The sequence below is a fragment of the Phaethon lepturus genome, unplaced genomic scaffold (assembly GCF_000687285.1).
Source record: "Phaethon lepturus isolate BGI_N335 unplaced genomic scaffold, ASM68728v1 scaffold7320, whole genome shotgun sequence".
Taxonomy (NCBI): Eukaryota; Metazoa; Chordata; class Aves; order Phaethontiformes; family Phaethontidae; genus Phaethon; species Phaethon lepturus.
The window spans coordinates 57,273-78,921 of NW_010512538.1; the positions used below are offsets into that span (position 1 = coordinate 57,273).

General features: G+C 40.6%; 1 protein-coding gene across 1 annotated transcript in view; it reads left to right on the top strand.

The window, feature by feature from the left end:
* LOC104620952 (inactive dipeptidyl peptidase 10-like) overlaps window positions 1–21,649 on the top strand; it is an 81,636-nt gene that overhangs the window by 50,223 nt on the left and 9,764 nt on the right. Inside the window, 5 exon segments of the mRNA XM_010287318.1 lie at window positions 1–69; window positions 2,815–2,912; window positions 12,978–13,101; window positions 15,226–15,264; window positions 16,564–16,671. The exon segment at window positions 1–69 is cut by the window's left edge and continues 30 nt beyond it. Of these exon segments, the coding sequence (XP_010285620.1) occupies window positions 1–69; window positions 2,815–2,912; window positions 12,978–13,101; window positions 15,226–15,264; window positions 16,564–16,671 (438 nt within the window).

Genomic DNA, 21,649 nt, shown 5'->3' on the forward strand with positions numbered 1-21,649 from the left:
CCGAACATGGTTATTCCCCGCTTTACTGGAGGTCTATATCCAAAAGGAAAGCAGTATCCATACCCGAAGGTAAGATGAGTGCAGCCCTCACCTCCTCTTACTTGTTCGGTGATAGTATTGGTCCGTATGGAAGGAGTGTTTCTAGACAGTAACAGAGGCTGATTTTGTTCATGTTGCTTTTCAGGAAATAATAATTACATTTTTTTTCAGTAGACTCTAACACCTTTTGCTGGAAAGAAACTATCAGGTGAGGGAGCAGCGGACAAACTAATTTGTAGTAATTTCATCACTGATCTATGGCTTGGTAAAATCAATCCACCACTTCTGAGAGAAGGGTGATACGTTTGAAGGACTGCACAGAAAATAGGTACTGTCACAACTGCACTGGAGTCATACACGCTGTGTGCAGAGCGCAGGGCATGTTCCACCGCAGTTGTATAGATCTCAGTAAATTATGCTGTTATTAATAAATGTAACAGACTGGCCTTGAATAAGATAAGCTACAGTAGAATCTTTTCCTGGACATCAAAGTGAAAAGAAAAAAAAAAAATATAAAAAATAGAGCTATCACTGAGTTTCAGAAGATTTAGAGAAGGGTTTTTAGATTCATTGGAAAGTGGAAGAGCAGCCCGGACAGGGATAATGTCTGAAATCACTCCTTATTTTCTAGGGGTTTCCTGATTAGGTGCCTCTCTAGCCGTTGTTTTTGTCCTGAGCTCCAGCACTGGTATTATCTTCCAACTTACCAGTTTATCCATCCCTCGCGTGCAGTTTCCAAGTGGCTGAGTTCCTTTCGGGCGGGATGTGTAGGTCCGTGTAGGTGGTACTCCTTTGACTTTCCAAGGGAAGTTCATTGAGGGCTTTAGAAAACATTACCGTTACCCTATTACTGCTACCGTTTTTTGGTGATGACCCTTTATTCTTGATGGGTGAACAGTTAGACAGTACCAGGTACTATGAAACAATATAATATGCATGTTATAAATATAACATGCTATGTTATATTTGCTATGAAATAATGCTCAGAAATAATGAAGTAACAGTATTTGCACAGCTAGTTTACATACTTGCATTGGCAAAAGGCCTTGAGTGACAGAGCAAAGAAAAAAATAAGGAAAATTTTTTAAAGTCAGCTTTGTAAACAAGAAATGACTGATTTCATTTCATTAGCAATTCAGCATAAAAGTGATACACCATACTACTTCAGTAATCTCATTAATGAAAAAACATTATCTTTATTTAATGTCTCCATTTAACACCAATTTAGCTACCCGTTAAACATCATTAATTGGTAATAAAGCTTTAGTGGTATAGCAGCAGAGATGAAAAAAAAAGGTTTGTTCTTTTTTTATAGAATAAAACCATCAGAGAAAATTGTATCCATGATTAAAAAATAAAAAGAAACCCACGTGTGTTTGTGAATGATGGAATATGTGCATCTGTGTACATCACACACAGAGACTGTGTTCTTAAAAAAAAAAAAACATGAAAAAAGAAGCTTAAAGTTTGTTTAAATACATTGGGAACAAAATAGGACTTTGATGTAAAGAGTTCTTGCGCTACTGAACAAATGTTTTGGGTATTAAACAAAATTTATGCTATTGTCAGGATGCCTTTGAAAGAAAGATCACATTTCTTTTGAGGCAAATGTAAAAGTTTTTACGGAATAAAAAAATCCAGGAGTGTAATTAAATGCATTTTCAAACTTTCTTTTAGCAGTAATAAAAACACACAAATACCACCTGCTCGTCCCCCATGCCACTCAGAAATGAGTGGATACAGCATTCAGGCTATATTTTGAGATAAGTCCAATTTCTAAAGGGAATTTGTGGGTGTCTTTCAGCCAAGCTGTTTTGCATTTCTGAATACCCCTGTGAAGAGCCACATACACAACTTTGTAGTTTATTATCCTTAAATCTGTAGAGTCAGTGATTTTACTGTGTCCTTCCAGTATTAAACAGGCGTCGGCCCCACTGGGAGACAGGCTTTCCATTCCCCGGATCCCAAGGACTCCCTGTAGCCTTGTGTGGCTCCTGTGACTGCGGCACGGCTGGGCAGGGATGCTGGACTGGGAGCATCTCCTCGCAGCCCCGCAGAGCCCTGCTTTCTGTCGCCGGCCCGTCTGTCCGTCGCCGGAGCATCCCTTGGTATCGAGCCATCTCAGCGGGAGAAGGATGAGTCCCACCTCCCTGTAGATCCTCAGGATTTATCAGACTCTTCCCAGTGGATATATATCAAACTGACATTTTATTCCCCTTTAGCAACAAGAAGCGTTTTGTTTCTCCTAGAGCTGGGCTGCCAAAGCAGCTGGGTCTTGAACGAGGCCAGAAATAGAGATTTCCAATTTGGCAAACCAGGGCAGAAAGACCAGGGAAAAATGTTAAAGAAAAAGAAGGGAGAGGAAGAAGAGGAGGAGTGCTATCCCAGATATAGGTAGTGCAGCCTTTTGGAAGAAGGAACAATAGCGTCGGGAAAAGACTTTGCAGGAGGCTGGATTTAACTGCTGGTTTAGGAACTGAGTGTGGTTTTGCAGCTGACTTTACTGAACTGGGCTAAGCCACTCCCGCCGCTGGTCACTTGCTCCGCACAGGAAGGTCTGCCATCGGTAAAGAGCAGCGAGAAAATTAATTAATACTTCATATTTTTACCTGTGTAATTCATAGAGCTGCAAAATTCATTTTTAAAAGTTAAGATTTTTAAATTTTAATAACTTCTCATTATTATAAAGATACTGAATTATGTTAATGAGTGAGTCTGTCTAGCTGTCACTGATTCAGTGCCTCTAAAAGCTCCTATTTTTATTTTTTTTCAAAGGCAGGTCAAATGAACCCAACGGTAAAGCTGTTTGTAGTTAATCTGTATGGACCAGCCCATACCCTGGAACTGATGCCACCTGACAACTTTAAATCAAGGTATATAATTTCGTTGTTTTGAAACTCATGTTTGGTTTAACCTGACTGACTCTTAGGCTAATCATTGCCTTTTTACATCAGCACAACACTTATCTTTGACTGGAATGCACTTGATCTTCGTCCCTGTGGCTGAACATAATGATGATAAAATAAAATACAGCTGTACTGGATTGACGCTCCTCTTAAAAATCGCAGGGATCTGGGATTTGCTCTCATCTGATGTCCTTAGAAGCTCCAATTTACTTGAAATATATGAAATTAAGAATCCTAACCTGTGGTCAAGGGGGCTGAACACGGCCCTGCTTCTGAGGTTGTTACCGCATTCACTCCTAACCTTTCATTGCTGTGAGCCAACTTGCTGCTTACAGTTTCTGAAATGAGATTGCAGAATATAGAAGTGTTACAGAACACGTAATCGGGGCATTCCCTCGTTCAGAGAGAAACCTTCTGAACTTTTCAGATCTGGTAGGTTGTGGCAAGTTTCGTTTCTCATCACGGCTGACAGATGCAGTGAGGTGCCAGAAGGCGAGGTGCGATGCCACCAGATCGCATAGACGTAAGATGGGCAGTGCTGTGTTTTTTAGGAGAAACTGCTTCAGAACCGCTGAGCTAATTTAACAGTCCCTTTGACTTTGAGGCTGAAGTAATGAGGTCTGGCTGCAACCGGTGACTCTCCTGCTACAGTTACTACCTTCAGCTGAGCTCCCGATTACCTGTCCTCACTTGAGATGCCTTGAAACTTTTGTTTAAGGGCAAGAAAATTTTCATCCCTTCCCATATGTTTGTAGAATTGCAGTCTTGATTAAATTCCCATTGTGGTTACAGTGCACATACTAATGATCTTCTAGCCCTAAAATGTCATATAATAGAGTTAATAATAACAATAATAGAATCATAGACTTATAGAATCTTTGGGTTAGAAGGGACCTTTAAAGGCCATCTAGTCCAACCCCACCCACAGTGAGCAGGGACATCTTCAATTAGAGCAGGTTGCTCAGAGCCCCATCCAGCCTGACCTGGAATGTTTCCAGGGGCAGGGCATCAATAATGATGATGATGATGATGATGATAATAACAACAACAACAAAAACAGGTACTACAGTCCAGATCTAGCTGCAGTCTAAGAGCCGGCGAAGCGCCACTTCCTCTCTTCACTCAGGGCATTTTCAGATGGAGAACGGTGTGAAAAGGATTGACAAACAGAAAGCTACCTCTAGCTAAAAAAAAATCTCTGCATATAGTTGTTGGTTTTGCAATTCCTACAAAACCCAAAAGATTTTATGCTAATTGTTCCCGAAACAATCAGGATGTTAACAGTGGGCATTGATTCACAACATTGCAACCAATTTTAAGCTGCTGTAGCTCTCTTCTACACAAATTGAGGTGTCCTAATTTAGTGCGGGAATAATTTAATAATGAATTATGTCTTTCAATTATTTGTGTCAGCTGGAATGCTTACTGATTGTGTTAGTGAAAGGAAAGATTTTGAGTGAGTTTTGCTTTTTGAAGTATTTTCTTTCTGTTGATGGCCCACTACTGAAAAACAATAAAATCTCCTGCTGCTTGCTAGCCCTTCATTAATTTAAGTAGTGGTATAAGATCTGAAAGAAATTCCTTGCCATCAAGATTAGCATCTTCACTCTCGTAAACAGCATTAAAATTGTCCTTTAAATGTCAGAAGTAGTTAAATGAGAAAGCAATATGTAAATCCCCAAGAAAGAAAAAATCTTGAAAATGTTGTTCAGATGTTATAGTTTCACTCTAGATTTTTCAGATTCGTTCTTCTTCCCCAGCCGACTGAGAATAAAAGTAGAATCAAATGAAAGAATATTGGTATCTTAAAACCTTTTTTACATCTTCAAGCTGAAGGCTAGCAGTAGCTCATGTTGTGGAATTTCTTTTGTGTGCCTTAAGGGGCATCTTTGCCAATTTTTGAGTTCTTGATAAAGATATTTTTGCTGTTTAATTGATGTGCTGTTTAATTAACATATTCATGTTTAAAATTCTGTTTTGCTACTGTATCGGAAGACAGAGTAAAACTTTAAACCTGGGAAAAAAATAGTTTCATCTTAATTTTAGCTACTAAGGTATAATGTCAGTGCTGTAAAATTTAGAAAACTTGTGTCGTTGTCAATGAGTTACAAGTATACTGTAAATCTTGCGTTCTGACTCTGGATTTGAGTAGCAGGCAGTCATCACATGGGTCATCAATCCATATATACATGTATATCAATATATATATACATGTATGAAGAATGAGCCTTGAACAGACCTTTCTAGAGTGGAAATCTTTGGAGTTTGTAATGGTTGGGAAGTCTTTTTTTAAAGTATTAGCTTTTTTAATAAAAGTAGTAGCTACTTTTAGCGGTCAACTTTTTTCAGTACCTTTCTAATCCATTCATTATGGAGTCATTAGTAAATAAGTTATGGGAGTCTTTCAGAAATAAATTGAATGGGACACTGTGATATATAGTTTTATGGATCTTTCAGGGCAGAAACATTTTGGAAATACATATTGTACAAGTCATAACCAACTGCTCTCATGGGAGAGATTCACTCCGAAGCAGAGAAACCACACAAATGGGTAGGGAAGGGGGCTTCCGTTATTTATAACCACAAAAAGTAACATTCAGATTCTCAACTCTCCCCAAATCGTGTGCAGTGAAGGACCTCTGAAGACAGAAAACTATTTCTCTGATTTTTAGGGCAGCTGGGAACTTGATGTAAGATTGAGTAAATTCAATGTTCTGCCTTCATTTACTTCTTGCAGGGATTCTATAAAGGTGCCTGGTAATATTTCCCAAGTTTTGTTCAGGTTATTCTGATATAAAGATAGCAATAACATTTATAAATTTACTCCAGAAAGTTTTATTCTGTGGAAAAATTTACCACCTATGGTGCGCTGTTAACGTCACAAGAAGATGGACAGCCTTCCCTTAAACATGTGATTGTATTCTGTGCGGTTCCTGTTTCCCTTTTGGTGTTTCCATTCCATGTGTGCAATTATTTTACGTTTTCTTCAGTGGCAGACATGACTTTGTACTGCAGGGTTTTTTTTCTCCTTAGTCCTAGAAAGCCCGTAGACACATAAGGCGAAATACGTCTGCATTCGTGCACTGTGAGCTCCTGAACTTCCAGCGGGAGAGCTAATACCTCCTGCTGCAAGCCTTGACAAAGCGGAGTGGTATGCAAGTGGTCGGTGCAAACCACTGTACCTTCTGGCACCTGAAGAGTCCTTTGGTGATATTTAGCTGCAAGGTATTCGTATGATATTAAGAAATTATGTAGGCAATTATGTAGGCTGATTTTTCAAAGCACGTGCTTGAATTTAGACCCACCAGGGAGAAAAATGTCGTTTCTTTTCCAAAGTGGAAATTGTGAAGACAGAGAAAAGGTGAAATAACACATGAAAGAAGTTGTGGCTGAGTTATTAGAATAGAGCTATGTGCTTCCATGGATGATGAAAAGATTCTTCTGCTAGAACCGTGTATTGGTTCTTGAAAGTCCAAGCGTGGGGCCATCCACTGTTTTCCTTCCCCATTCTCAGCTGTAGTGAGCAAGCTGCGTTGGCTCTGCGCTATTCCCAGGAACTGCTGACCAGGTGGTTTTAAAATGCACTGTAAGAAATTAAGTCAATGCTTTTTCTTACTTTTTTCGATGGCATTTAAATGCCTGAAAAAATGCTAGATGTCCACGTTCTCATTTCACATATGCCTGCTTTTAAAGAGACTGAAATGTAAAGGCAGACCCTTCTGACTTTCTATGAAAATGTAAATAATTTTATGGATTTTAATTAATCTTTTGTAATGGAACTGGAAACACTTAAAAATTGAGTTTGCATAAATTCAAATAATGCTCTCACAAGCTTCACCACTGTTTTTATTATCCACACATTTCCCAGTCAACAGAATCATTTGGATATTTATGGACTTTTAGTTTGAAATCACCTTTTGAATCTAGATATGTTGGTTTTATACCTCTGGGAGCCACTTTATCTGAGCCTTGCTTTGGAATACAAAGCTTTTTTGATACTAACTGGAAATGGGAAAGATTGGACTGGGGTGCAATTTGGTATTAAGAAAACTGGGATTTGCTTTCAGCTTTTCTTAGATATGCTGTCTAATCACTTCTTTCAAGCTTCTGCCCCCCTCTCTTCTGTAACCTGGCAATAATACCTTTCTCACAAGGTTGATGTAAAGGATTAATTCACTATCATACTGTATAGCAAATGGCTGTAATCTATTCAGCCAAAGCCTACAGGATAAGAATATATTCACATACTTTATTTTATTGAAGCTTTCTCACACAATGCCAAGTTATTTATTGATTATTCCTTTCCTGTTCAGTGGGAAGAAAAGTTTGCAGATGACACCAAGCTGGGTGGGAGTGTTGATCTGCTGGAGGGTAGGAGGGCTCTGCAGAGGGATCTGGACAGGCTGGATCGATGGGCTGAGGCCAACTGTATGAGGTTTAACAAGGCCAAGTGCAGGGTCCTGCACTTTGGCCACAACAACCCCATGCAACGCTACAGGCTTGGGGAGGAGTGGCTGGAGAGCTGCCTGGCAGAAAGGGACCTGGGGGTGCTGGCTGACAGCCGGCTGAACATGAGCCGGCAGTGTGCCCAGGTGGCCAAGAAGGCCAACAGCGTCCTGGCCTGTATCAGCACTAGTGTGGCCAGCAGGAGTAGGGAAGTGATTGTGCCCCTGTACTCGGCACTGGTGAGGCCGCACCTTGAATCCTGTGTTCAGTTTTGGGCCCCTCACTACAAGAAGGACATTGAGGTGCTGGAGAGTGTCCAGAGAAGGGCAATAAAGCTGGTGAAGAGCAGCAGCACTAGTTTGTGCTGGAGCACAAGTCTCATGAGGAGCGGCTGAGGGAACTGGGGTTGTTTAGTCTGGAGAAGAGGAGGCTGAGAGGAGACCTTTTCGCTCTCTACAACTACCTGAAAGGGGGTTGTGGTGAGGTGGGTGTTGGTCTCCTCTCCCAACTAACTAGTGATAGGACGAGAGGAAATGACCTCAAGTTGCACCAGGGGAGGTTTAGATTGGATATTAGGAAAAATTTGTTTACTGAGAGGGTGGTCAGGCATTGGAACAGGCTGCCCAGGGAGGGGGTGGAGGTACCACCACTGGAAGAGTTCAAAAAACGTGTGGATGTGGCGCTTCGGGACATGGTTTAGTGAGCATGGTGGTGTTAACGGTTGGACTTGATGATCTTGATCTTTTCCAACTTTAATGACTCTGTGATTCTGTGAGAAATGCAAGTGCTGCACATGGGCCAGGAGAAGCCCCTGGGTCAGCAGGGGCTGGGACCCGGCTGCCTGCCCAGCCATGCTGCCAAGGGGTTTGTGCTTGGGGCTGAATAGGAGACAACAGCGCGTGCTTATTGTCCTCAAGGCTGGGCCCCTCTAGGAGTCGCGTGGCCAGCAGTCTGAGGGAGGTTGCTCTGTCCATCAGCCACAAAGGCAGAGCATCACCCACACCAGTTTGGGGACTCAAGAGGGACGATGAGAGTCTGCCAGTGGGCCACCAAGGTAGCCGTGGCGAGGGCCCGTGGCTGCAAGGAAATGGGAAGCAGAGCTTGTTAGCCCAACTAGGACAGTGGCCACCAGCACCCATGGGAACGGGAGCTAGAAAAACTCCTTCCAACCAAATACCTGTGGCTTAGTCTCAGAAGAAAACTACAGTACATCCGTCAATGTATGCATAGGTAAAGTTACGTATAGTGTACCAAAATGCTAATAAAATGCAGCTAGCTACCTTGCAGGTCATGTCTGAATTTCTGTTGTTTTCCATGTATGTTTCTGAGAATGACATTTTCTGTTAGTGTGTGTAAATTCTCATACACTTTTCAGTACAAAGCGATACCAATAATTTAAGAATATAGTAAACATTCTAGACCATTGTGCATGGTGCAAGTTTCTGTTGTTTACCAACTTAGATAACAACCTGACAGCAAACTAGTAGAACATAATAGCTTGGCTTTCTTTAGGTGAACCCTGTTATATTTATTGCCGAAATCCAAATCTATTATAAAACCATCAACAAAGTAAGGTTCCTTATTCCATTGCCATAAATGTTAAATGTCTTCCAGCTATTATTATGAGATTTATTTCATAATCAGCTCATTGGCTTAAAGTTAGAGCAGATTTCTTCTTTATAGTGAATGGTATGAAGTTGAAATGTTGTGTTATTTTTCTAGAACAGTTTCTTATTTTAAGTTTAATCCTGTGAGTTATTTTCCCGTGTTAGTTGGTCTATTTCAAATCTAAGTATCTGATGTTCAAATTTAACTATGATTGTAACTATGCTTCCAATGTAATGCAGTGCAAATCCCTTTCCTTTTTTCAGCTTATTGTCTCTGTTGACTTTGCTAAGCACTTGCAATAACAGCCAGCAAGATACACATATATATCTTTCTAGCCACAAGCATCCCAAAACTTACAAATGAAACAAGACGTGCTGGACATTCTTGAGTGATGATAAATGTATTAGCAAACTGTTAAACTACCTCCATAGAACTGTGTGTCCGTTGAGATAATTAAAATAAAGGAAAACATTCTATAAGAAAGAAAGATTAAAAAAAATCCGTCTTCAAGCTTGGCAAAGGGTGATAAACACCTTCGATATTTAGTATGTTTTTTTATCAGCAGTGAAAAATGAATCCAGATTTCATCAAGTTACAAGTCTCTGGAAAAAAGTTAATTGCCATATGCTCAGGAAAGACATTTGCTTTCTTAACACCTACAGATGTTTGTTTTCTGTTTTTTTTTTCTCACTGAATATTCTTCATCCCCCTCAGGCCCCAAGACCTGACCTTTCTCGGTGTGCCGCACCTCCTCAGCACACGTGAGATGTTCCAGCTCCTACTGTTGAGCTGACTGTATACATGTCATGTTCCTGGTTCACAGGGAAAGCTGTACCTTCTCTATACCGATTACTTTATATAATTGCCTTAGGCCAATTTGAAGCCAAGCAACAGATTTAAATACCGAATGTGGGATCAGAAGTAGCTCTCTGTCTGGTCAAGGAGCTTGAACCTCTTGTTTTTACGCATTGCCTGGTTCAATCCAACTTAGAATAAGGTGAGTCATGTACAAGCTCCTTCAGTGTTAACTTATCATGGGATGCTGTGGAAGGAGACTGCCTTTTCTGTGTTTTCAGTGTTTTCTGTCTGCTTTTATACAGAATAAAGAGGAAAGCTATCTCTTTGGAATTCAGAAAGGAGAAAATCCTAGGGCAGATGAGAGGGCAGAGACTCTAAAAAGCAGAGACTCTAAGACGAAAACTTGATTAGACCATGAAATGGGGACTGGCAGAAGACCAAAAAGGCAGGGATTGAATGAGGTTTTCTTTACAGTCAGGGATTTCAGTGGGAACCCTGAGAGCTGATGAGATGGTGGAGATAGAGGAGATGGGTATCAACAAGCAGGTTTTATAGTTCTCATGATGATCTTACAGTGGCCCTGCTGTGAGAAAAGTGATCGATAAGGAAAACCCTAGAACTGGCTACACAAAGTGTAGGAAAAAGAAAGTTGGGAGTGGGGTGAGGAGGCACAGCTTGAATAGAACAAGCCACAGCAAGAGAGAGAAGTCTGCTCTTATTAGGCCAGTTGAATGCTAAAACTGGACTCTGCCTCTGCCATGCAGCCCCTGTGTGATACGGTGAGTTTAAACTAAAATTGCACAGCTGATCTGTAGTTGTGTTTGTTACTCTTTAGACGTGCAGTAAATTAATCCACAGTCTGATTTAAGAAATGTTCCCAAACAAGGATGAAAATTGTGCTCTGAACATCCGAAGTGCGGTAGAGCACCTAACGAAATGGGTATCAAATTGAGGATCTAAAATGAGTGTAAACTTTTATTTAATATCTTGCTTCAGTCCTTTGTCCAGAAAGCAATCATAGTCTTTCCTCTTTAAAGTGATGTTGTGAGGAAACTTGATGTATGTACAGATGCAGAGGGACTAGTGATCCCAGTACATTTTGTGTATTTGGGTCTGGAGGGAAAGAGGGAGTGCTTATCTTCAGTACCAGTACAATAGATTAGTTGCAAAAAAGCCTGTTAAGTTTGGACACACAAACTGCTTAGCAGTTTCCTCAGAACTAAAACAGTTTTTGCCCTGCAGACTTCTCTGTTTTTATTCAACTGTATCAGCCAATCTGATAAAACATACGATTTTCTTCTACAAACCTTCACTTGGTTGTATCTGTTGACCTGCGACAACACTACTGTTCTGTATGCGTGTGTGCACACGGTGTATGTGAGACAATAGATTAACTGCAAAACTGTGGATCGCAAAGGAGCACTACCTGGAGACAGTGTTACATTTCAGAAGGGTATGTGTTTCTACACACATATACACACACTATACTACAGTCCTGATAAACAAGTCATAATGTGGTGAAATTTGAACATATTTTTCTGCATAATTGATGGAAGGGGAAAATAAGGATTTTTTTAAATGATCTTTTGCTTTCACTCCAGTGATCAAGGAGCTTATGTCAGTGATGGAAGATGATGTTATGGTGTGATTTGGACTATTAATTACCATATCAACTGGATTCTGAATGATTAAATCTTCTGTTTCCATCCCTCACTGAAGACTTTTTCAAATGAAACAGCTCAGGCTCTATTTTGCAGAATTTGGTTAGAGGATAGTGTGAGCTTTTTTGTCAGTGGATGCTGTCTTACGCTGGTGTCTAAGTATCGATAGAGGGAGACAGTCCTTACATGTATGTTTTGAACATTTCCTTTTGGCCATCTTTGGGTTTCTGAAAGCACCGTTGCATCGCTTTTGGATGGCCTTACGAAGGGACGGCTGCAGAGGGAGAAGTTTTCAACTCTTGTTTCTTGAGTTCTTCTGTGAGGAACCAGTTACCTCAGATTTGGTGTTGCACTCTTTGGTTGGTTTGTTGGATTATTGCTTTGTTGGCTGTGTCACCCGGTCTCATGTTAGATCTTGCGTTATTTTTGGCATACATTTTTGCTCCTTAGTAAATTAAAAAGCTTTTTAACCAAAAAACGTAAGTATTATACCCAGATTATACCTGAAGTCACCATTTCTAGTCATCGTTCTGGTATCCATATATGAAAATGTCTATCTTACTAAAAGTCAAACATAAGAGCCAAAAGAAAGTTGGGCATATTGGGTTGTCCAGCTATGTTCTTCAACTATAGCACCAGACGGAGGCTGGGTGAAGCTGCGGTGAATCGCTGTTCCCTGCGTCTCCTGTGTGCAGCTCCAGAGTTGTACACAGCTTTGCTGTTGGCACTGCTTGGCATCTTTGATCTAGTAAGAAGACTTTTGGATGTATAAGGTATTTATTGCCAATGAGTAATGAGATCTCCATCAGTACTAGATTAAAAGCCTAATTATATGCAAGCTAAGACCCTTGTTTTGAAGGGGGGCTGAGTTTCCGGACAAATCCACTCCACTGTTGCACGTAACTCAGCTGGACTGTGAAAGCTGCCACAAGTGGAGAAGTGACGCAAATAGCCTGGCTGGGCTGACAGGCTGCAACAGGTCTTCCTCTGTAACATTCCCAGCCTGACAGCCTCGCAGGATTTTGGGAGGAGGGAGGCAGACACTCCATACCGTGAGTCTGTGCACGTTACAGACTCACAGACCTTTGGATTGTTTTTGGCAGTAGGTCTGGGTCCTTTTGCAAAAATGCATGTTTTCTGAACGTATTTATAGGAAAAGAGTGGCTTCTGTTGGAATTTAGTGTTTGTGTTTAAGCTGGCTGGCAAGTACATGGTTCATGTGTGTTCACAAACATACATTTCACAAATACATGTTTTGCAGTTGGTAAAGTTTATATAGTACAAATGGCTGAGAAGGAGGTGCTAATGGAGTACAAATTTCCCGGGGGAACAGCGCACTAGGACTGAGCCTTCCCACTTGTAGGAACACAGATGCTGGGCATTTGAGGTTATTTCCTCTGTCCCTCAGTACTGTCATGCAGTACAAATCCAGCATTTGATGAACTATATGTATTTTTTTTTTAAAATCTAATCTGAAATAGGAATGATCTGAACATTGTGTTTTCAAATGTTTCCTCAGGGAATATTACATCACCATGGTGAAATGGGTTAGCAACACCAAGGCCGTGGTGAGATGGTTAAACAGACCTCAGAATATCTCCATCCTTACAGTTTGTGAAACCACAACTGGGGCTTGCAGCAGGGTAAGTTGGATTTTTTCCTAAGCTTTCTTTTCAAGGTTTCTTCCTGCATTTTGTTTTCATATTCAGAAAAAGATTTTTGGAAATCAGTTTGCAGATACAGTAGCTGCATGCTGAATATAATTAGTCAACGGGGAGGAAATGGATGTGAGAAAATTCCAAGTCTGGTGAAATGATTTCATGCAGTTAGCAACTTTGAGTGACATTTTTGTAGTTACTAAACTTTGTTCATTCATTAACTTCAGTGGAAACTGCAGTTGTGAACATCGTGTGCTTTGGATATAGCTAGCACAGTGACAAGCTTGTCTCTGTCAGATATTTTCAGTTGCCTGGTTTCTTCTCTCTCCCCCTACAGAGTTTCATTGCAGATCTTTCTGCCTCTCACAGCTCACATAAGTTTAAGGAAAAGGTGTAAAATTCTGATAATTCCCGCTAATTTGATAGCAGAATTAAATAACTTCAGGAAAAAATAGAACTGAATGGCAACAGGGATATTTCATTTTGAATGTAAGCCAAGTTGAAATACATTTTTCTATTTGAATGCAGCCACATCGCATCCCTTGACCCAGACTTTGCCTTCTGACACTCCTGCATTACATCTCTCCATTTTCACAGTCAATCTTTTATCTTGAATGCAGTTGGACACTTTCCCATTCTGAGTCACGATCTCTTCCCAGAACCAGCTAAAAGTATAAATATTTTCTAAACATACAAATACCAGTGCCAACAGATGCTCCAAAGTCGAGGGTATAATTTGGCAGTGTAAATGGTTACGAGTGATTAATGTAGGTCTAAATTTGGCCTTTGAGTCAAAAGGCTCCCATCAGTGTCTGCTACTGAAGTCAGTCACATTAAAGTGTTAGGGATTATCTCCGAGCTTGTCTGCTTCTTTTGCTATATAGTGCAGGTTGCTTTTACTGACTCAGAAACTGCAAATAAGTCCCCAAAATATGGATTAAGATTGTGATCATCGTGATTTGTTGATTGGGTTGCTTTTTACCTGGTTCCTGCAAACCTTGTGACCTTGTATTAAGAAAGTCTGTCAGGAACCACTGTGAGCAGTTGCTTCTGGAAGGAAAACCCTTGTGTGCTCCAAGGTCAATTGGACTTGTCTGAAGTAGGTGTCCAGGGAGCTGTAATCAAGGTCATAATATAAGAGAGAGAGATCGAGCAGTGCCACTCTAGAAGAAGTAAAGTGCAGCGAAGGACCTGGATGTGGGTGAGGAAGGATAGCGATGCCGTGTCACCGTAGCGAGCACAGCTCAGATGGGGCTCAAGCTCTTGTAACCCTGGACAGGTCCTTCGCTGGGATAAGGTGATGCTCTTGAATTCAGTAATGGATGAGGAAAGGCCATATTGTGGGAATTTAACATTGTATCAGACCGTTTGGTTTCAACTGTAAACATTTTTTTTAAATTTTTTTTAGCATTTTGCACATGTTCTCAATTCCAAAAAGTACTGTATAAAACCAGCTGCTGTAGTAGCTACAGATTTTTCATTTTTCAGGCCAAATATGTACAGATGCTTCTATAACTAATAAATTTTCATGACTTCAGTGTAACTGTGACAATTTACAACAGTTGACATATATTCTATATTTTTTTCCAACAATGTGTGCATGGTATTTGTGGGGTTTTTTTTAGATGGCATGATGTGAAATATGAGTGTGACCAATAAAAAACAATAATTTGCATTTATTTTTTTTCTCTTCACTAATTCCACACTACAACCCATTAAAGCAAGGGATTGTGATTTGAAAAGGTCTCAGACTTTGAGCTTAATGCTGGCTGTTTGCCCAGTGTTGATGAAGGACCTAAAATATCCAGTTGTCAGATGATGCCTAGAGGTAAAAAACAAATAGAACTGCCTGTGTAAAGCTTCTTGATAGCTAATCAGAAAGGACTGAAAAAGGCATTCTTAGGTCCCCTGTGGTGTTCTACAAAAACTCTGAATAAAGCGGCTGACTTTCTAATTAAATTATCGTTTGTTTCAGCGTAAGTGCCAATGAAGAGATGTGAAGATTGTAACAGTAGAAAAAAAACACAAAATAGCTGGAGACCTTTTGCTGAATGTGGGAAATATTTTTGATCTATAGCTATTCTATAAAAACAATTTTTTCTTTTTTAGAAATATGAAATGCAGTCAGACCTGTGGCTTCCTAAACAGGTATAGTATAAATACTCTTTCTGGGTATATAATCTGTAATTGGGTCATCGTCATTTTTATTTAACTATCTGTTACTTTATAAGCCATTAAAATCCATTCCTTTTAAAATTAAATATTTTTTAGGATCCTAAATTAAGTTCGCTGATGATTAGAGCAGTGTCTGTGTAAACATTCAGATGGCAGCTTGTTTCTCAGGTAGTGGGAATCCTGTCACTCGGCGTCACACAGAGGACATTTCACCATCTAGCTGACCCTAGATTGAAAGAGATACGCGCTTCCCGCGAGCAGTTGAGCCCTTCGGGCTGAGAGACCCGTCTGGGTTTCGGGTGTTCGCCTCAGTTTCCGATCTCTGCGTTAAGTAAGCACTTAGATGACCAGCTGATTAACTACCTAACTCTTGGATGATTAAAGATAGGTCAGACAAATCCCATTCCAAGCATGTCCTCTATACTGTCCTGATTTTTTTCTGATTAAAAAATAACTTCACCGAATTACACCCAAAGGAGTTCAAAGATTAAAGGTCATACGGGCTGTAATTGGAATGTGTAAGAATATTTCTAAATTCATACCCAGAACAATATGTTGAACTAATATGGCAGCAAATGATTCTGTTTTCATAGCTTCAGAAGAGCTATTCAATAAATGGATGAAACACATTCTATTTAAAATACATTTCAGGCTTCATTTTGCAATGTGCAAATGAGAAATTTTTTTTTTAATTATGCTTTTATAGCAAGCCATTTTCCTTTAATATTTCTGTGTAAAGTTAGGCATGGAGAGGTGGTATCACATCAGGCTACAATTTATGGTAAGACCATGATTCAGAATATCACTTCAATGTGCTTATTTTTTCCGTACTACTTTATCAAAATCAGGGAGTGTTAAGCGTGTACTTAGTAATGTTTTGCTGAGTCCAGACCATGGAAACATTTGTTCTCCTCATCACTAGTAGGGCTTATCTCTGTCATTAATTGTGTGTCTGTAAAGGAATGTATCCTGGAAAGTCCCACTGCATTAGGGATCAGGCTACCAGACCTTTAATTGGGAGGCAGAGTTTTGCAAGGGCTGTAGCCCATGCTTTAGGACAAGATTGCACAAAGGTAACTGCTGGCATGAACTGAATTTACCTTTAGCCACCACATTTTTCTTAATCTTAGCAGAATATATTTAAAATCTAAGGATTTTCCTTCAGTTGTCTTATGAGCACAGCAACTACCAAAACTAAGGAGACAAAAAACCCTAGGCTGCTGTTTTGTTTAATGGAAAGTGTGACAAACTAACACAATCTTACATTTATAGAATGAAGAACCAATTTTCTCCAAGGACAGCAGTAAGTTCTTCATGACTGTCCCGGTGAAGCAGGGAGGCCGGGGCGAATTTCACCACATAGCCATGTTTATTGTTCAGGTAAGGTTTTTGTTCAGGCTATTTTTAATATCCTAGTGGATATCTAGGACTTTTGCTGAGGACACATGACCCAAGCAAAGGCTTGCAATAGAGTCTGAACACTTACGCTGTGGTCATTTGTCCTGTCCAGGTTGTCACTTGGTGTGGAGGGTCATATTTATAACTTCTTGCAGAATAAGTTGAGCTGTCTCTCTTGGACCTCTGCAGTGGCAGCACGTAAGGTCTGTAAATGAAAGGTACTTCCAAAGTACTCTCTCTGGAAGATTCCATGTTCTCTTTGTACCTCTGTACACAAGCAGAGATGTTTTCTTGTTAAACCCTTCTGTCAATAATAATGTTTCATAGCTACGGAAACTCAAGAGACCTGCAGAAATGCTCATTTTTATACACTATATATGCATAAGTATAATTTTAAATGTCAATTCAGAATATTCATAATTCTGGCCTTACACAAAACAGTAAAGGGAGATAATACTAAAACTTTAAAACTTTGTGAAAATCAAGACTCTCTTATTACCCTTTGCGTCATGTTCCAGTGACTTCCATTTCCCCACTATGACTTTGAAGGTCACCGGTATGAAGTTGTGATGAACTAATAAAGGAAATTATGCCCTGGAACGGAACACTCCAAGGCATCTATTTACATCAGCAGAGCATTAATCCAGGTGGTTTAGCAGAGCCATATGACATAGGAGGGATTATCAAGGTACCCAAAACATCAAAACAGCAGACTTGGCACCAGGCAACTCTATTATCTCCCTTTATGACAGTGTTCTGGTATGAACATTATTAGGTCTGAAATATGTTCACAGTGTACTGCAGACAGAAAAAGAGAAAAAGAACTTTAATGAAAATTTAACCTGAAGAAGTGAGAACAAGATACTCATTCTCTAGAGTAAATATATCAAGAAAGAATCAGACGAGAAAAAAGGGATCAAAGACATGTCAAATTCTATCTTCTAAAGAAAACAGTAACTCAGAGGACTATCTGCTAAAGGTCTGTTAATATAGTAACCACACAAAAATTCACACCAGAACAAAACCTTTTAGTCAGTGAAGTCTTGTTTTGGTTTCTTTCCCAATATGAATAACTATCTTTAAAATACATGAAATAATAATGATGTAGATCTGAAAATTAACTTGGAGCATTCCCCAGGATGTTACAGATGCAGTCAAATTTGCCTTAAACCTGTAGGCTCTGACATTCTTCACTACTAAAGAGCCCAGGAAACTTGGTTGTAATTCAGAAAAATATTTAAGCAAAAGATTAAGCCCATTCTATTCAATAAGATAACTAAATATATATCTAGTCTTAAAAACATGTTTTAATCCCACAAGAATAATGTTTAAATTCAAGCTTGTGATTAAGAGTTTAGTATTATGTCCCTTTTAGGCAGAATTAGAGCCCTGGTTCCTGTACAGCACCAAAAATAAAAAGTACTTCTGTTCTGACCGCCATCACCATGAATAAACAAGTCTGAATGGTATCACCAGTGAGAAATTTGGGTTTAAGTGTACAGCTGCTCATGAGAAGGGGGAACGTGATATCCCATGTATCAACCATTATTCATTCAGCAACATTCTGCGTGGTAATGGGCCTGACACAGAGCAATAAAGGACAGGAAATGTGTTTATATGATGTGTTTTTACACACTGCATTAATCTGATTGTCCATTATTTCTAAAGCAAACATGGAGGCATAAAAATTATATTAACCGTTGCACATAAAGTCTTTTGTCACATCAGATGTTTGTCACACCTTGTGAGAGCCACAGCAGCGTAATAGGTGCCCTGCAGAATTTAAAGCAGTCAGCAGGTCGCTGGTACCCAGATGATCACAAGTGTTTTGTGGTGGAGCTCGGATAACTTTGGAACTGGGCATTCGGATTCTTATTACTTCTCTGTACTACTCAGTACAGGTATCGGCTCATTAACAGAAACCAGCCTCCAAGTGCAGGGAAGTTAAAACACAGAACCAATGTGAACATGTAGTGATAAAGAAGTAAATTTTAATGGCTTGCTTTAGATTAATTTAATCACTAAGGCTTATTTGTCAGTCTTACAACAAGTGCTGACAAATGATGGTCTTTCTTGAGCCACGTTTCTTTGACTGTACTTCAGAAAAGCATGTGTCAATGGTATAATGAAAGAAAGTTAGTGGAAGCTTCTAATTACATCTTCTTGCAGGGGCAGGTTACTGTTTAAAAGGTTACTGTCTGCCTGGACTTCTGTAAGGCCTTTGACAGGGTCCCCCACAACATCCTTCTCTCTAAATTGGAGAGAGATGGATTTGATGGGTGGACTGTTGGGTGGATGAGGAATTGGTTGGATGGTCGCATCCAAAGGGTAGCGGTCAATGGCTCAATGTCCAGATGGAGATCGGTGATGAGCAGTGTCCCTCAGGGGTCCGTACTGGGACCAGTACTCTTTAATATCTTCATCAATGACATAGACAGTGGGATCAGGTGCACCCTCATTTGCAGATGACACCAAGCTGAGTGGTGCAGTTGACACATCTGAGGGATGGGTTGCCATCTGGAGGGACCTGGACAAGCTGGAGGAATGGGCCTGTGTGAACCTCATGAGGTTCAATAAGGCCAAGTGTGGGGTCCTGCACCTGGGTTGGGACAACCCCCAGTATCAGCACAGGCTGGGTGATGAAGGGATGGAGAGCAGCTCTGATGAGAAGGACTTGGGGGCACTGGTGGATGAAAAGCTGGACATGAGCTGGCAAATGTGAGCTCACAGCCCAGAAGGCCAACAGTATCCCGGGCTGCACCCAAAGCAGCTTGGCCAGCAGGGAGAGGATTCTGCTCCTCTGCTCCGCTCTGGTGAGACCCCCCTGCAGTGCTGCGTCCAGCTCTGGAGCCCTCAGCACAGGAAAGACATGGACCTGTTGGAGAGGGTCCAGAGGAAGCCACAAAAATGCTCAGAGGGATGGAACAGCTCTGCTGTGAGGACAGGCTGAGAGAGTTGGGGTTGTTCAGCCTGGAGAAGAGAAGGCTCCGGGGAGACCTTAGTGCAGCCTGCCAGTGCTTAAAGGGGGCTTAGAAGAAAGATGGGGACAGACTTTTTAGCAGGGCCTGTTGCAATAACACAAGGGACGATGGTTTTAAAGTAAAAGAGGGCGGATTTAGACTAGATACAAGGAAGAAATTTTTGACAACAAGGGTGGGGAGGCACTGGCATAGGTTGCCCAGAGAGGTGGTAGATGCCCCATCCCTGGAAAGATTCCAGGTCAGGCTGGACGGGGCTCTGAGCAACCTGCTCTAGCTGAAGATGTCCATGCTCATTGCAGGGGGTTGGACTAGATAACTTTTAAAGATCCCTTCCAACCCAAACTGTTCTATGATTCTATATTATTTACTGTCTGAATATAGAGGGTTAGATGTGTATTTTATTGTTGTCAAATGCTTTTAGTAACATGAAATATTTAAAAGAAACTAATCTCAAAATGGGATTGAATTGTGCTATATATATAGAAATTTCTTACTTGGGGTTTTGCAAGTCTAGAAAGTCTCTTTTTTCCAACCACAAAATAAGAATTACAAAGTAACTTTAATGGATCAAGGCAAGAACTTCCTGCAAGCTTCATAAATTCTGTATTAGGACTGTAACCTTGAAAAATCACCATGTTTATTAACGCTTGGCTGGGCTTTTTATTGCCGTTTCTTGTTAAATTCTGTGATTCCAATATTTAAATATCTCTTTCAATAGTTGCAGCCTCTCTCTCTCTAGAGAAGAAATAGGCACTTGCAATAAATCACTAATTTTTATTTTAATCACTCCTGGAGACAGCACTGAATATGAGAACCTTCCTGAACAAGGGAACCATCATCATAAACATGTGTGCAGCACCTAGCACAACATCCTGATTTCAGTTGGTACTTCAAGGCTTGTCACAGAGTTACTACATCATTCTTTCTTTGTGGATCTGTTAGAAAACAGATCAATTCTAAGGGTTTTGTTTCTGCCTAGCCATTTCCAGACATGTCTCATAGGTGTTCTTGAGCATTTTCTGCATTTTAGTCATTGCTGCTGTTCATGTACAGCTCGGAGTTTACAAGGTATGGTTCAGAAATACAGGGATTTTAAAAAACCTCTTTGCCTTTGTGAGTTTTGTAGGCCACATGACCACTGAGGCCACTGTGATTAGGTGTGGACTGGTGCTCTGGATTCACAGGGTGCAAGGCCAGAAAACACTGTTAAATCCTCCCTCTAACCTCCTTTGTAACTCCAGCTGCTCAGTTTCACCCACTAAAGATAAAATAGAAGCTGAAGTATCACTTCTTTTCTTTACAACATTTGTCTTCAATTTGAAAACTAGAATTTTTCATATCCAGCCCAAGCATCGTAGCCCTAGTACAGAAAAAGCGCTCTTCTGTGTTCATGGTTGAAGTTCTAGTCTTCAGAAGCCTAAAGAAGAATTTTACCTTTCACTTTAGGAAGCACTCTCAAATGAGCTTCTCACTCTTCAGGCTTCATTGTTTTTAACCTGTGTCTGATGGGGAGTCTGCTGCAGCTTCCAGCTAAAGAGTTGGGTTTTACGTCAAGGTAGATATGCATCGCATCCTGATGGTTTCCTAATTCAGTTCCTGGTGCATTGGCTGAGAAAACTGCCATCGCTTTCTTTGAGAGAGGCTTTGAACTTCCCCTGGTAGCAGTTATTTTCCTAGGCTTGAATTGAGATAGAAGCAACTTATGAGAGGGAGCAAGGGGTGCTCCCCAACTTGTAAGCATTTGGTTCAGTTGCCAAACTTTGGAGGCAACTCTTAGACTCTCCTTGTAGACCCTGCATAAAGAGAGGCTTTTCCAGAGTGCATGGTGGGGCGGGGGCTTTAACTAGGTTTAGATCCCGTGAGCTTCTGTGTCTGAGTTTGTGTGGTGCATTTCTCGTAGAGGTTTGCCTGCCTCCTTGGGTGAGGGTGGCGTTGGTGTCCTGTCTCGGCACAGCATCTTTGCAGTAATCTTGGCTCAG